Source organism: Cebus imitator, unplaced genomic scaffold (genome assembly GCF_001604975.1).
Source record: "Cebus imitator isolate Cc_AM_T3 unplaced genomic scaffold, Cebus_imitator-1.0 Scaffold5, whole genome shotgun sequence".
Taxonomy (NCBI): Eukaryota; Metazoa; Chordata; class Mammalia; order Primates; family Cebidae; genus Cebus; species Cebus imitator.
In genome coordinates this window covers 58,378-75,601 of record NW_016107320.1, presented here as the reverse complement: position 1 = coordinate 75,601, position 17,224 = coordinate 58,378, and the positions used below count along the sequence as shown (strand labels likewise).

At 37.0% G+C, this 17,224-nt stretch overlaps 1 protein-coding gene across 1 annotated transcript in view; it reads left to right on the top strand.

The window, feature by feature from the left end:
• Positions 1 to 17,224, top strand: part of TUSC3 (tumor suppressor candidate 3) — a 191,968-nt gene that overhangs the window by 117,882 nt on the left and 56,862 nt on the right. The window contains exon 6 of the mRNA XM_017535448.2: positions 3,018 to 3,107. Coding sequence (XP_017390937.1) covers positions 3,018 to 3,107 — 90 coding nt within the window. The remainder of the gene's footprint in view (positions 1 to 3,017; positions 3,108 to 17,224) is intronic.

Below are 17,224 nucleotides of genomic sequence, written 5' to 3'. Positions count from 1 at the left end.
ACCTGCTGTTCTAGAACAATTTCATCCATTCATATGACTATAGTAACAACTATGTGCTCACAATTCCCAAATCGATAGCTTTTTCTTAGATATCAGTTATTAAACAGTATGTGTAAGTGTCTCGTAGAAGTCTCACTATCCAACAGTTTTTCGAAGTGAATGTTTTGTAAGCACATTAGAGTCAGTCCTTTTGAAAATGAACTCCAAATCTGTGTTAGCTGCTTCCCTTTCACACTTATTTGCTTCTGTCATTCTGTATCTCATTGGGCCATAATACTCTGCTGCTCCAGTCATAAATCACAAACAGTGGAGTTAGTTTTGATTCTCTTCTTTTTCTGTCACATTACTCAATCACCAAAACTTAAGGACTCCACCTATTAAATATTTGCCTTATATGTCTGCTTCTCTCAATTCTTAACTGTACCATGAAATAGACCATAGTAGTCTCTCATGAGTATTTAGGCATCAGCCTCCAAGCTGATTTCTCCAGTATATTCTCCTTTCTGTGGTTAGTGCCATCTTTCTGAGATACCTACTTGACCATGTGCTTTTGTAATTCAATATTGGAATATCGTGGAATCAGTAAAAAGAGGCAAAGAAGGAATGAACATATGGGTAAAGGCAAAACCAGAGATACATACCATAGTTTCCGTTGCTGGTTTAGTGACAAGGGTTAGGGCATAACAAGATAAAACTGTATATAACCAAGTGTTTATTAAAAACAAAAGGTAATTTGTTTATACTATAAATGTTTTTGATCATAAGATGTATCTTTTCCTGGATTATTTTTTAAGACAGGGTCTTGCTCTGATGCCCAAGCTGGAATCCAGTGGCATGATCATGGCTCACTGCAGCCTTGACCTCCCACCTCAAACGATCCTCTCACCTCAGCCTCCTCAGTAGCTGAGACTATAGATGCACACCACCATGCCTGGCTAATTTTTGTAATTTTTGTAGGTAAGGGGTTTTGCCATGTTGCCCAGGCTGGTCTCAAACTCTTGAGCTCAAGCTATCCACCTGCCTCAGCCTCTCAGAGTACTGAGATTACAGGCATGAGCCACTGTCCCTGGCCTGCAGTTTTTTTTTTTAAGGGCTCCAGGTCTTATTATGTTGCCCAGGCTGGTTCTGAAATCCTAGGATCTTCCCATCTCAGTCTTCTGAGTAGCTGAGACTATAGGCACATGCTACTGTGTCTAACTCCTTTTTCTGGATTTTAAAATACACTCTGCCTAAAACACTGTATCTATAGCATAAATAATCAACTTTAATATACTCTTAAATTCACTGATATGATGTTCCTATAAATTAAATATAGACTTTATTTCTCTCACATAACAATTTCAAATTTTTCTTATTTCAAATTTTATTCTTAGACTTCTAGATTACTTTAGATTACTTAATTTGTCCACTTAATTCTTTGACTATGCTTCCCCCCACCCTTTTTTAAAATTTTACTTTAGGTGCATACTGTATCTGGCATTTCTCCCGATGTTCTCTCTCCCCACCCACCCCACCCGCCACTCTCTCTCCCCTGCCCCCCACCAACTGCCCTCAGTGTCTGATGCTCTTCTCCCTGAGTCCTCAAGTTCTCATTGTTCAACACCTACCTATGAGTGAGAACATGCAGAGTGTGGCTTTCTGTTCTTGTGTCAATTAACAATTTCAAATTTTTAATTTATATTTTTAGATGGTGAATCACTCTCTATGCTCACTCTCGGCCTAGGCCTAATATTCTAGTGTCTTTACCAAGTATAACTGAAAATATTTTGTAAAATCTTTACTCAGAAAATAGTCCAACCTAGGCTTAGTCTGTAAGTCAAATCTGGCTTTAAACAAGTCTGAGTTAATTTCAGAGTTATTCTTAAGAAAGTCAGAAAAGGATTCAGATTAACCCCTCCAAAGCTGTTTTATCATTATCTGTTGAAACACTTTGGCTCTCAAGCAGAGAACAGAATCTAAATTTATTTTCTAGATTTAGGTATCGTTGCTTATGTGCCCCATCTTCTCCCCTTTTGTATCCCTTTTCCTCCCTTAAAAATTATGCCAACCTAGAATATTTAGACCCCCGGTCATGTGTGGCTCATTCTTGCCTTTGTTGATGGTGGTGGTGGTGGTGTTTATTTTTTGGTTTTTGGTTTTTTTTTTTTTTGCGGGGGGGTGGGGTACAAATGCTTCTGAAAGCCAGGAAGCTGAAGTAAAGAGTGATTGGGCAAGATATACGAAAGCAGGAAGTATAGGTACTCTTTCAACCTAGAGAACACATTTAATCTAAAGGAGTCCCGGTTCATTAATTTAAAAATATTTTGTGACTTAAACAAAAACGTACTGACACCTAAGTTACACTGATTGAAGTGTGACTTCTGGTTTATATATTCTCTCCCACCCTCCTGCAATGCCTTGGATCTTCAGTATTCATTTTCCAAATACAGCTTTTTCTGATATATCCAGCAGGTATATAATCTCTGAGTTATTCCTGGCTGTGTCTTTTTGTGATTTCTTCCATCTCTAAACATCTTCTGAATTTACTGTGTCATACATTTTGCTGAAAGTGTTTAGGTACTTATGGGGATCTAAGTACTGTAATCCAAGAGTGTAGGCTTTTGGTTATCCAGACTAATAGAAGAATGATGTTTAGAGGATATAGAAGATGATTATCATGTCCTTTAAAATATCTCTAAAACATCAAGTGTCTCATCTGTGCTTTTGACTGGCTCAGATGAGCACATAATATCAGATTGTCTGTCAGCATGCCAGATGCCTCACATATGTTATCCAATGTAATCATTAACATACTTCTTTAACAGAGCTGGCCTCCCAATTTTGTAGATATGGAATCTGATGCAGGGAGAATAAGTAACTTACTCAAGGTCCTGTAGTTAGTAAGTGAAATTTTTTTAAATGGGTAAGGTGATAAATGATTTTTACGAGTTAGTTTCATCATGACCACTGTGTTTTAGAAATGCATTATTCTGGTATTCTCTGGTTTACGTATCGAAACATTGTACCCTGTTTTTCAGTGTATAGTCTTTGCTATGACTTCTGGCCAGATGTGGAACCATATCCGTGGGCCTCCATATGCTCATAAGAACCCACACAATGGACAAGTGGTAAGTGTACTTTGTAAGCATCAATATTCGGAAGTTTAATACAGCTTAATATAGGAATGAGAAATTATGTTTAGTGTTTAGTAGGGAAAGATTGTCAATCAAAATATATATTCTTTCTCACTACCTGTGTACACATATATGCGTCCACGCACACACACACACACACACACACACACACACACACACACACACAATATTAATTTTTTTTAGGATGAGCACTACTTTAGTGTTGATGAAAAAAATTAGTATCTACCATATCAAGTTACATGCATACACTGTTTTTTCATGTTTATCTATTGCTATGGCAATACTATGTATCCCCACTAGAGGAAATTGGAACAGTTGATATCCAGTGTCCTTCCCATCCATGGTAAATTTAATTTCCTTCAGAAGGGATTAAGACATTGTTAACAGCTCTGGCAGTCATTGTATTAGAGTGTTAGGAAATCTTTGCCACAGAATTAAAAGTGAAATTGATACATTAGTAGCAGAGTTCATGTTAGTAACTGCCACTGAATTCATATAACTGAGTTTGTTGCCTCCTTTTTACATTTGGTGAGTAGGAAATACTGTGATAAATCAGCATAGAAACATACTCTCTTTGAGACAATATTAGGGTCGTAAAAATTAACAGTTTTTAATTTTTTTCTCTAATTTTTTCTGTTTTTTTTAAACATACATATTTTGAGAGAATAGTATAAATGGCATGCCTTCTTGTACCCATCACTAGAATTTTTCAGTTCTTATATATTTTTTTAAAGGTACATATTTTGAGAGAATATTTGTTTCATCTGTTCTCTCCTGTTTTTTCCACCTGCTAATAATAAAATAATTACTATTATTACTGTATAATAATCAAGTTGGTCTCATATTTTTGGGAACATTTTCAGATTTCTCCTGTAGATGGAGGACAAGGATATGAAGTCAGAGCTAGCCTCTTTGAATAATTGGTTGCCATAATAAATTAGACATAGTTTTTACAACATGTATATGTTTTTGAAATATGGCATTATTTAGAAAGAACAGTAGTTTCAGAAAGTTTTCAATATTCAAAATTCAGTTATACAAAGAAAAATAATTTGAAACAATTTTAGAGCAATAAATTATTCCCTTACCTTTAATTTTCACACAAACAGTGGCCTCTCAACAAGACCTTTCCTCACCACGCTATTTAAAATTAGCCCTTTTTTCTCTTCCTCCTCCCCAGTGCCCATACTGTTTCTCCCTCTCCTGTTTTATTTTTTCTCCATAGTACTTGTCCCCTTACTATATGCTACATAACTTACTTATGTTATTTTTTCAATCTGTTTTTTGCCATGACCCAGTAATACATAAGCATCTGAAAGAATGGATTTTATCCATTTCTGTTACATAAAGAAGGGCCTGATGCGGATATTTGATCACTGTTGCGTTAATGATAGTTAACATTGTAAATTTAGGAAATCTCATAAATTTTTNCACTTCTGTTACATAAAGAAGGGCCTGATGCGGATATTTGATCACTGTTGCGTTAATGATAGTTAACATTGTAAATTTAGGAAATCTCATAAATTTTTTGATACTACCTTTTAATATTCTTCTTAGAGTATTCCTTAGGTATAAAACATATTAAGGCATTGTTTTTCATTATTTTTTATGGTTTGTTAAAGTATATAAAAAATTGTTCAACTTTCTTACAGAATGTTTTAACCTATTGTAATCCTTTTTGGGAGGGTATCAGACTTTTTTTTGTTTGTTTGGTAGAACTTTTATATTAGGTTAGCGGATACCTGTGCAGGTTTGTTACTTTGGTACATTGCATGATAAAGGTTTGGAGTGTGAATGATCTCATCACCCAAGTACTGAGTGTAGAACCAAATTGGTAGTTTTTCAGCCTTTTCCTCCTTCTCCCTCTAATAGCCTGCAGTGTCTATTGTTCACATCTTTATGTCCATGTGTATCCAGTGTTTAGCTCCTACTTTTAAGTAAGAACGTGCATTACTTGATTTTCTGTTTCTGTTAATTTGCTTTGGATAATGGCCTCCATCTGCATCCATATTGCTACAGAAGACATGAGTTCATTCTTTTTATGGCTATGTAGTATTTCTTGTTGTTGTGTATGTACCACATTTTCTTTATCCACACTGTGACAGACACCTTGTTTGATTCCATGGCTTTGCTATTGAGAATAGTGCTGCAATGAACATACAAATGCATGTGTCATTTTGGTAGAACAATTTATTTTCCTTTGGGTATATGCCCAGCGATGGGATTGCTAGGTCAAATGGTGGTTCTATTTTAGTTCTTTGAGACATCTCCATACCGTTTTCCATTATAGCTGTACTGATTTACATTCCCACCAGTAGTGTATGTGTTCCCTTTTCTTCACAGCCTTGCCAGCATCTATTATGTTTTGACTTTAAAAAAATAGCCATTCTGACTGGTGTGAGATGGTATCCCATTGTGGATTTAATTTGCATTTCTCTGATGATTAGTGATGTGTGGAGCTTCTTTCCATATATTTGTTACCTGCTGTCTGTCTTCTTTTGAGAAGTGTCTGTTCATGTACTTGCCTACTTTTTAATGGAGTTATTTTCTGATTGTTGATTTAAGTTGCTTATAGATTCTGGATAATAGACCTTTGTCAGGTACATAGTTTGCGAATGTTTTCTCCCATTCTGTAGGGCGTCTGTTTACTCTGTTGATAGTTTTTTTTTTTTTTTTTTTTTTTTTTTTTTTGCCAAAGCTTTTTAGTTTAATTAGGTCCCATTTGTCAATATTTTATTTTGCTTAGATTGCTTTTGAGATCTCCATAAATGCTTTCCCAAGCTGGGTTTTTGGTAGTGACGTTTGGTAGTGTCTGGATACGTTTTAGATTGTCTCAATTTTCAGGGCAACTATCCACTTCTGGCAGTTAGTGATAGAGGCCAGGAATGCTGCTAAACACCTAAAATACAAAGGACAGCCTGCTACACCCAATAAATAGTCCGGCCCCAAATATCAGAGTATTGAAAGTGAGAAGCCTAGGTAACCTTAGATATAATTTTGTCTTCCTAGAATCTTTGCACCCAAGAAAACTAACCCATCTAGCATATAATCACAACGAGTGATTTTTTCTTAAAAAAAAAAAAAAAAAAAAAAAAGTTTGAAAAACTGAGATAGCCAGAGCTTAGGGTCATGCGGACATCTGTTTAATGTTTAGGATGGTTGTATATATTGAACGTCATCAGTAAATATGATTGGTCTGTAAATGCGTGCTTATTTTTAAAGTTTTTAAAATTTTAATTTTGTTTTATAGAGTTAGAGTCTCACTTGGTCACCTTGGCAGAGGTGCTATCATAGCTCACCATAGCCTTGAACTCCTGGCTCAAGCGATCCTCCTGCCTCAGTGTCCCAAGTACCTGAGATTCCAGGTGCATGACACTGTGCCGGGTCTTTTTTTTCCCCAAGAGACAGGGTCTTACTGTGTTGCCTAGGGTGGTCTTGAACTCCTGGACTCAAGCAGTTCTCCTGCCTTGCCCTCCCAAAGTTCTGGGATTATAGTCCTGAGCCACTGTGCCCATCTGTAAGTGGATTTTCTTTACTATGCCTTAGCAAATATGATTTAATCTATGGCATTTTATATGCTTAAAAATTGACATTGATAAGAGAAAGTGAAGACTGTGGCCCATAGAGACGTTTTTATGCCTCTGTCCTGAAGTGTGCAGGCAAATAGAAACAAAAAGAAAACAGGGCAGAGCTCTTCTCCAAACTCTACCTCTTACCAGGCCTGTCATTTTGGGGAAGTTACTTATTCTCTCTGTTGTTCTTCTGTAAAATGAGTTGAATTCTGCTGTTCTTACTTTGTAGTTTTTTGGTAGATAAAATCTGATAATAAATGTATATATTTTTTACAGGGCTGAGAATGGCTGTGTCTGTACCCATATCAGCACAGACTTGGTAGATAGCAATCCCATAAAGCAAAGAGGGAAGGCGGTGTCAGACAAAGTCAGGTCCTATGACATGCAGCTACCAGGGTCAAGCCAGCATTAGGCTCAGTGCAGGGGCAAGAAAGGTCAGAGGTAAGATAGGCAGAGAAGCTGGAGGCACCAAGAAGGGTGCCATAGGTGGGAGGAAGAGAAAGAGAAAGACAGAGACAGCCACTGGTCAGAGAGGCCTGGTCTGCGTAAGCACTTGTAAAAGTTGAAAACACACTTGCCTTATTTTGACTTTCTTTCAGAACAGATCCAAAGACAGTGATTGAAGTGAAAGTTCATACTGGAAGTTAAGGAAACATGGGAGGGGAGTGGCAAACAGTCTAGGAGGGAAAGCAGCCAAAAAAGATGTATTTATACAGTCAGTGTTAATGAGCCACTCAAGCTTAATGCTGCTGTGGGATCTCTGGGAGCCTGTGTAGAACACATATGTCAACCTTCCTACTAAAGTGGTGGGGGAGCTGAGGTATTTATATGCCAGATTCCATCAGCCATTTGCTGGGTACTATTCTCTTGGCAAAGGAAGTACTTCTCCAGCACTGGTGGACTTAATTTGTCAAAGAAAGCCAGCCAGTCAAAGAAATGCAGGTGCTGGTGGTGGAAGTCAGGCTGGAACACACTGAGGCATTATGACAAAGAAATATGGGCAGTGTACTACTCATAGACTGTATTTACTACAACTTATAATAATATGTCAGTTTCTTCTTTTTTAGTAGATTCCAACTGAGAGGGAAAAAATGAAAACAACACATTTGGTATTGGTTTTATTTCAAGATATCCTCTGGGAAAAAAAGCCACAAATAAAGTCTCATCAATTAAATATAGTTTTATTTTTAAGTCAGTATCGTATGTCATGTAAACAATTCTTCAGAGAAAAGTATAAAAATGTATGCATATTTAAGAACATCTATCTCTATAAGAAATTTTTATTTCACATTATTTTTATTGTACTTTATGTTCTGGGGTACATGTGCAGATCATGCAGGATTGTTGCCTAGATACATACATGGCAAGGTGGTTTGTTGCCTCCATCCCCCTGTCACCTATATCTGGCATTTCTTCTCACATTACCCGTCCCTATCCTCCTGACTCCCCGCTGTCCCTCCCTTAGGCCCCCACTAACAGACCCCAGTATGTGATGCTTCCCTCCCTGTGTCCATATGTTCTCATTGTTCAACACATGCCTACGAGTAAGAACATGCAGTGTTTGATTTTCTGTTCTTGTGTCAGTTTGCTGAGAATAATGATTTCCACACTGATCCATGTCCCTACAAAGGACATGAACTCTTCATTTTTATGGCTGCAAAGTATTCCATGGTTGTATGTGTGCCAGATTTTCTTTGTCCTGTCTATCATTGATGGGCATTTGGGTTGGTTCCAGGTCTCTGCTATTGTAAACAGCGTCACAGTGAACATATGCGTGCATGTGTCGTTATAGTAGAATGATTTATAGTCCTTTGGGTATATACCCAGTAATGGGATTGCTGGGTCAAATGGAATTTCTGTTTCTAGATCCTTGAGGAATCGCCACAGTCTTACACAATGGTTGAACTAATTTACACTCCCACCAACAGTGTAAAAGTGTTCCTATTTCACCACATACTCTTCAGCGCCTGTTGTCTCCAGATTTTTTAATGATCGCCATTCTAAACGGCGTGAGCTGGTATCCCAGTGTGGTTTTGATTTGCATTTCTCTAATGACCAGTTATGATGAGCATTTTTTCATGTTTATTGGCTTCATATATGTCTTCTTTGGCAAGGTGTCTGTTCATATTCTTTGCTTACTTTTGAATGTATTTGCTTGTTTTTTTCTTGTATTTTGTTGTAGTTCTTTATAGATTCTGGATATTAGCCCTTTGTCAGATGGGTAGATTGCAAAAATTTTTTCCCGTTCTGTTGGTTGCCAGTTCACTCTAATGATTGTTTCTTTTGCTGTACTGAAGCTCTGGAGTTTAATTAGATCCTCTTTGTTTATTTTGGCTTTTGTTGCCATTGCTTTTGTGTTTTAGTCATGAAGTCCTTGCCTGTGCCTATGTCCTTGATGGTTTTGCCTATGTTTTTTTCTAGGGTTTTTATGGTGTTAGGTCTTAAATGTTCACATCTTAACAAGTCTTTTTAAAAATTTTAGATTCAGTTAATACATGTGTAGGTTATTACAAGAGTATATTGTGTGATGCTGAGGATTGGGCATTATTAGCCCATCACCCAGATAGGAAGTTTTTTAGCTTTTGGCCTCTCTCCTTCCCTTCCTCCCTCTTTTTGCAGCCCCTAGCATGTGTTGTTCTAATGTATATGTCTGTATGCACCCAAGGTTTAGCTTCCACTTGTGAGAACATAAAATATTTGGTTTTCCTTTTCTGCATGAAATTATGCCTCCAGCTACATTCATGTTGATTCATAGGACGTGATTTTGTTGTTTGTAATGGCTGCATATTAGTCTCTGGTGTATATGTACCACATTTTTTTAATTTAATCCACTGTGGATGAGCACCTAGATTGATTCCATGCCTTTGCTATTGTGAAAAACGCTACAGTCAACATACGAGTACATGTGTTTTTCTGGTAGAACTATTTATTTTCTTTTATATATACCCAGTAATGAGATTGCTAGGTAGAGTGGCAGTTCTAATTTTAGTTCCTTGAAAAATCTCCAAACTGCTTTCCACAGTGGCTGAACTAATTTACATTCCCACTTATAGTGGTGTATAAGCTTTTCCTTTTCTCTGTAGCCTTGTAAGCATATGTTTTTTGACTTTCTGTAACAGCCATTCTGACTAGTGTGAAATGGTGTCTCATTGTATTTTTGATTTGCATTTCTCTGATGATTATAGTTGATAAGCATTTTTTCACGTTTTTTGGCCACTTGTAGGTTTTCTTTTGAGAGTGTCAGTTCATATCCTTTGTCCACTTTTTAATGGGGGTTCTTTATTTTTTGCTTGTTAAGTTTTTTAAGTTTATTGTAAATTCTGGACATGAGTCGTTTATCAGATGCATAGTTTGTATTTTCTTCTGTTGTATAGGTTGTCAGTTTACTCTGTTGATAGTTTCTTTTGCTGTATAGAAGCTTAGGTTTACTTAGGTTACGCTTGTCAACTTTTGTTATTTGCAACTGCTTTTGAAGACTTAGTCATAGAAAATATTTGCCTAGGCCAGTGTCCAAAAGAATATTTCTTAGGTTTTCATCTAGGATTTTTAGTTTTAGGTCTTATTTTTAAGTCTTTAATCCATCTTGAGTTGATTTTGTATATATGGAGAGGTAGGGGTCGAGTTTCATTCTTTTGTATATGGCTAGCCAGTTACTCCAGCACTATTTATTGAATAGGTGTTTATTCCCCATTGTTTATTTGTATAGACTTTGCCAAAGATCAGGTGATTGTAGATGTGTAACTTTACTTCTGGGTCATCTATTTTGTTCCATTGGTCTGCATGTCTATTTTTATACCAATACCATGCTGTTTTGGTTACTGTAGCTTTGTAGTATAGTTTGATGTTGAGTAATCTGATCTCTCCGGCTTTGTTACTTTGCTTAGGATTACCATGGCTATTTGAGCTCTGCTTGGATTACACATAAATTTTAGAATAACTTTTTATTTTTTTTTTCTAATTCTATGAAAAATCAAGGTAAATTGAGAGGAATAGTACTGAACCTGTAGATTGCTTTGGGCAGAATGGCCATTTTAATGATAGTGAGCCTTCCAATCCATGAGCATGGGATGTTTTTCCATTTATTGTGTCATCTGTGATTTCTTTCAGCAGTGTTTTTGTAGTTCCCCTTGTAGAGGTCTTTCACTTCTTTGGTTACATGTATTCCTAGGTAATTCTCTGTGTGCGTGTGTGGCAGTTGTGAATAAGAATGTGTTCTTGATTTGAGTCTCTGCTTGACTGTTACTGGCTTATAGAAATGATACTAATATTTGTACATTGAATTTTGGATTCTGAAACCATACTGAAATTGTTTATCAGGTCTTTTGGAAGAGTCTTTAGTGTTTTCTAGTTGTAGAATCATTTGGTCTGCAAAGAGAGACACTTTGACTTATTCTTTTCCCATTGGGATGCCTTTTGTTTCTTTTTGTTGCCTTATTGCTCTTGTGAAGACTTCTAATAGTATGTTGAATAGCAGTAGAGAGTGGACATTCTTGTCTTGTGTCAGTTCTCACGGAGAACGGTTCCAGCTTTTGTCTCCTGTTCAGAATGATGTTGCCTGTGGCTTTGTCAGAGATGGCTCTAATTATTTTGAAGTGTATTCCTTTGATGTGTGGTTTGTTGAGGATTTTTTTCATGAATAGATGCTAGACATTATTGAAAACATTTTCTGTGCCTATTGTGATGATCATACGGTTTTTGTTTTTAATTATGTATATGTGGTGTATTACATTTATTGATTTGTGTATGTTGAACCAACTTGGCATCCCAGAAATGAAACCTACTTGATCGTAGTGGATTAATTTTTGAATGTGCTGTTGGATTTAGTTTGCTATAACAGTATTTTGTTGAGGATTTTTACATCTGTATTCGTCAGTGATATTGGTATATAATTTTCTTTGCCCGGTTTTGGTATCAGTGTTGCTGGCTGGATAGAATGTGTTAGGAAGGATTCTTTTCTCCTTGATATTTTTTTTAAATAGTTTCAGTAAAATTGACATTAGCTCTTCTTTATTATCCATCTTGTAGAATTCATCTGAGGATCCCCTCCTTGATTTTTTTTTTTATTGGAGTAGTTTCAGTAGCATTGGTACCAGCTCTTCTTTATTCATCTTATGTAATTCATCTGAATACATCTGGTCCAGGGCTTTTTTTGGTTAGTAGGTTTTTTGTTACTGATTCATTTTCCGAAGTCAATATTTGCCTGTTCAGGGTTTCTGTTTCCTCCTGATTTAGACTTGGAAGAGTGTGTGTTTCTAGGAATTTATCTGTTTTCTCTAGATTTTCTAGTTTTTGTGCAAAGAAGTGTTAATATAGTGTCTGAGTATCTTTTTATTTCTGTGGCATCAGTTGTAATGTCATCTGTTATTTCTGACTGTGCTTACTCATTTGGATCATTTCTCTTCCCTGCCACCACCACCATCACTTTGGTAATCTAGACAGTAGTCTATTGATGTTGTTTATCTTTTCAAAGAACCAACTTTTGGTTTCATTGATTCTTTATATGGATTTCTCGGCTTCAATTTCATTCAGTTATGCTCCGATTTTAGTTATTTATTTTTGTCTGCTACCTTTTGAGTTAGTTTTTTTTCTTGTTTTACTAGTTTCTCTAGATGTGATGTTAGACTGTTAATTGACATTTTTCTGCCTTCTTGATGTAGGTATTTAGCACTAAAAACATTTAACATTGCTTTTACTGTATCCTAAAGATTCTGGTATGTTGTATCTTTGTTAATTGATTCGAAGAATTTTTTGTTTTCTGTCTTAATTTTGTTATTTACCCAAAAATCATTCAGGAGCAAGTTATTTAGTTACTGTCTAATTTTGTGTTTTTGAGATTTCCTCTTGATATTAATTTCTTTTTATTCCACTGTGATCTGAGAATATGCTTGGTATGATTTTGATTGTTTTGAATTTTTTAAGATTTAGTTTGTGACCAAGGATATGACTGATCTTCAAGTATGTTTCACATTCACATGAGAAGAGTGTTAATTCTGTGGTTGTTGTGCGGAATATTCTGTAGGTGTCAGTTAGGTGCATTGCACTGAATTTAAGTTAGGAATTCCTTGGTTAGTTTTCTGCCTTAATTATCTGTCTATTGCTGTGAGTGGGGTCTTGACATTGCCCCACTATTACTATGTGTCTGTCCAAGTCTTTTTGTATATTTAGAAATTTTTAATGAATATTTTATGAATTTGGGTGCTCCAATTTTGGATGCATATATGTTTAAGAGACTTAAGTCTTCTTGATGAATTGAACTCTTCATCATTATATAATTATCTTCTTCGTCCTTTTTTAACTGTTGTTGATTTAAAGTCAGTTTTATCTGATATAAGTACAACCTCTGCTCTGTTTTTTCATGTGAGGGTTAGATATTTTTCCATTACTTTACTTTGAGCCTATGAGTATTGTTACATGTGAGATGGATCTATTAGAGACAGAAGAACATATTTTAATGGAATTTTTCTACACTGTCTATTAAGTGGAGCATTTAGATTGTTTACATTCAACGTTAATATTGATATGTGAAATTTTCTTCCTGTCTTCCTGTTGTTAGCTCGTTGCCTTTTAGTCTTGATTGTGTAGTTGCCCTGTGGGGTCTGTGGGCTATGTGCTTACGTGTTTTCTGTGGTAGCAGTTATTGTTGTTTCATTTTCATGTTTACAACTTTCTTAAGCAGCTCTTGTAAGGCTAGTCTTGTGGTAATGAATTCTCTTAGTGATTGCTTCTCTGAGAAGTATTTTATTTGTTCACTTACCAGGTTAGTATAGCATGAGATGAAATTTTTGGTTGGAGTTTTGTTTAAGAATTATAAAAGTAGGCCCCAGTCTCTTTAGGCTTCTATGTTTTCTGACAGGAAGTCCTCTGTTAGCCTGATAGGGTTCCCTTCATAGGTGGTATGACCCTTTTCTCTTGCTGCCTTTAAGATTTTTCTTTCGCATTGACATTTGAAAGACTGATGACTGCCGTGGGGACGGTCATCTTGTTTAGTTTCTTGCTGGGAATCTCTGCATTTCTTGTATTTGCACATTCATTTCTCTAACAAGATTGGGGAAATTTTTGTAGGTTATATCCTCAAATATGCTTTTCATGTTGTTTGCTTTCTCTTCTCTTAAGAAAGCAAAATGACTCATAGGTTTGGTTGTTTTACATAATCTCTTATTTCTCAGAGGCTTTGTTCATTTTTAAAAATCTTTTTTCTTTATTTTTATGTGACTATGCTGATTTGAAGGTGTGATCTTCAGGATCTGAAATTGATTCTTCTGTTTGATCTTGTCTATTGTTAAGACTTCCAACTGTAATTTGAAATTCCTATAGTGAATTTTTCAATTCCAGAACTTTAGTTTGTTTCTTAATATATCTTTGTTGTCTTTTGAAGGTTTGGATTGCTTTTTTGTCTTGGATTAGATTTCAACTTTCTCTTGAGCTTCTTTGCCATCCAGATTCTGAATTTTTATATCTTTAATTTCACACATTTCAGCCTGGTTAGGATTGATTGTTAGGGAGCTAGTGCAATCCTTTGGATGTAACAAAACACTGACTTTCTCAATTCTTGTACTTCTTGCACTGATTCCTTCTCGGAAGGAACAGAAACTTCATGTTTGTTGTTGTGTTGTGTTGTGTTGTGTTGTTTTGTTTTGTTTTTAATTTGCTATTGTTTGGTTGGAGTTTCTTTACATTCTTTTTTTCTTGAAAGTTTGACTGTGGTATATGGTATGTATAGTCAATTGGCTTTTTTTCTGAATCTTTCATATGGCCAAGACTCTGTACAGTTTCCTTGGTTGTAAATAGGTTCCTGAGGTGGGTTTCACAGGCTTTCAGTGTTGAAGCAGTGTAGTTTTGTTTGGTGGTGTAATTCAGAGTGCAGTCCAGTAGATGATACTTACAAGATACGGACCTGCAAATAGGACCTTAGTTGCACGCTCTGCTTTTTTATTTCACTGCATCCACAATAATGCTCTGGGGAGGGAAGGCACTGGGCGAGATATGACTGCCTCTCTGGTTTCTGAGCCTGGGTGGTAACCCTTTTAACTACTGGTGCCTTTCCAGTGTTTTCCTTGCCCTGGGGGTTGGTGGGAAGCAGGCTTTAATGGGTTGTGCTTCTCCCTCCCTTAGAAGCAGTCCAGGAGACTCCTTGGGAACCCATTGTTCCTCTGTACTTCCCAGAGTCAGAGTGAGTTGTGGAGTATGTTCACTGGTAGTCTAGTGATGCAGTAGGTGAAGGGCAGAGAATACCGACTAGGACAGTGGTACCACGTGTATAACTGGTATATTTTCGGCCTGGCAGCCTGACAAACTTGTGTTCTCCTTACCTGGCAGGTTTCCCTCCACTGTCTGCACTAGGAGTAGACCCAACCAGCTAAGCTTGTCCTATGCATTCTGCACCCAGATCACCGTTCTAGGCATTTGATGCCTTGGGGCTCCCTGGGGAAGAAGGTGCAGCTGGCTGTCAGGGCAGCACTTGTCCTGGACTGGTCTTATGAAAGGAGGGATGTCCCGCTGTGATGTCAGCACATGAGCCCATGCCATAGTCTTCTCTGTATTCTGAGAGTGAGGGCTGCTTCCCCACTCAAGCTAAAGCTACAGATCTCAGCTTAGTATCCCTGGGTGGTGTGCTCAAGCCCTAGGGAGTTGGGACCAGTTCCAGGGATACTAGCCTGTCGCTGTCAAGCATCAGCTATGCTGCAGGAGGGCAGACTGCTTCTAGGCCTCCAGCAAAACACTCAGATGGGGCAATGGAGGCTGTGCTGTGGGTACACTTCTGCAAGACTGCTCAGGCACACAGTCTTAGGAGGGGCACAGGGTTAAATGGATCAGATGTACCCCAGTCCCATAGCAGTGGTGGCCCTGCTGTCTTTCAGCCTAGCAGACAGCAGGAGCTACAGCCACTCAGTACAGTATGGCAAGCCTTGGGGCATGGGCACCTGTGGTCACAGTTCACTGCACCTGCACTGCACAGTGGAACATTTTGGGATGCATGTAAGTTTGAACTGTGCTTCTGCCTATTCTCTGGGGGCTCCCCTGCCAGTTCAAATGTCTTTGGGAGTCTTGGGAAACCTGCAGCTAGGATCCCAGAGGTATGTGGTGGAGTGTGGTGCCAAAGTTCCTTCACTCACTGCTTCTTTAGGTCTGGTTTGGGACGGGGCCAGTCCTGGTGCCCCAGCGACTCTGAGGGGCTTCCTAGCTTCCTCCCTCTTTCACTCGACATCTCTCTACTGAATTTCAGTGCTTTCTCAAAAAATATTTATTCAGAATGTGGTGGTTTATTTGATATTTTGGTTCCTCTTGTGGAATAGACAGTTACCAGCTGTTTCTAGTTAGACATCTTGAAGATTTTAAAAATTCTTAAACAGATGGACAGATCATTTGTTCTCTTAACAGAAAGCTTATTATTAATGCTCTGTCAACAGGACTGTGTTTTGAATTATATTTTTCAGAAGTGGTGTTCACTGCAGTCCTCTGAGCCACTTATTTCTACTTCACATTGACCTTAACATCCACAGCATATACTTTGGGGAAACACTGCTTAGAATGGCACATAGTATGTGACAATCAACAGAATCAGTAAATAACAGACCTGTTTCAGCTCTGAAATTATTCTGTCATTAATAACTTAATCTTCCAACTGCACTGAAGCAAATTGGGCCTGCGAAGCTTAATGAAAGACAGGAGTATTTTTTGGGGTCTTCATTTAGTTTTTTTGAAAAATTGGTTGGTGGTATTTGTAAGGTTAGTGACTTTGCTTACATTTTCGTATATTAATTGTGAGATCAAACATCTGGGAAAACGTGAAGATACTGATGAAGTGTTTCTTCATTGAACTTAAATGTAAATGAATATGGAGAATATAAAGAAAATTAATAGTACAGGCAGTGTGATGCTTTGCTGATTTGCAAGTTTGTTTGTCACTATTAAGATGTTATGTAATGGGACAAGTCAAGTACTAATGGTCCACTTAACAGCATGAAAGTCAACACAAAAGCAGTCATTATTGTGTGGCTAAAGGGAAACTATACAAATGTGTGGTTATACAGGACATAAAAACAGTTTCTGTTGTTAAAAAAGCAGTCATCTGTAACAAAATGCATTTAATGAAATAAAGCTTATGTGTAGGTTGTAACTCCCACCATGACCAAATATATTATTTTACTTTCAAGATTTGGATTTTAGCTATTGCCCAAGGATTGCTGTGGGTTTGCCAGATATAGTCCAAAAATTATCACTGCATTATAATTCATTTGTGAGTAAAACTAAGTGTTATCTTCTACATGTATAAGCAGAACATTTTCTTGTAAAATGACCTACTGATTTTGTCTAAAATTTATCATTGAGACACTTTTTTCTATGTCTTACGCAGCCATATTATACGTTATCCAACTTTATATACTTTCATGCCTCAGAGATTTTGCACATGCTAGGTCTTTGAGAGATAGGAAGGATGCTATCTCATTTAGTCAGAAGTTAAAAATCATATAGACTGATTTAGATTAAACGTAATTATTTTGTTTTCTATTTTTCTTT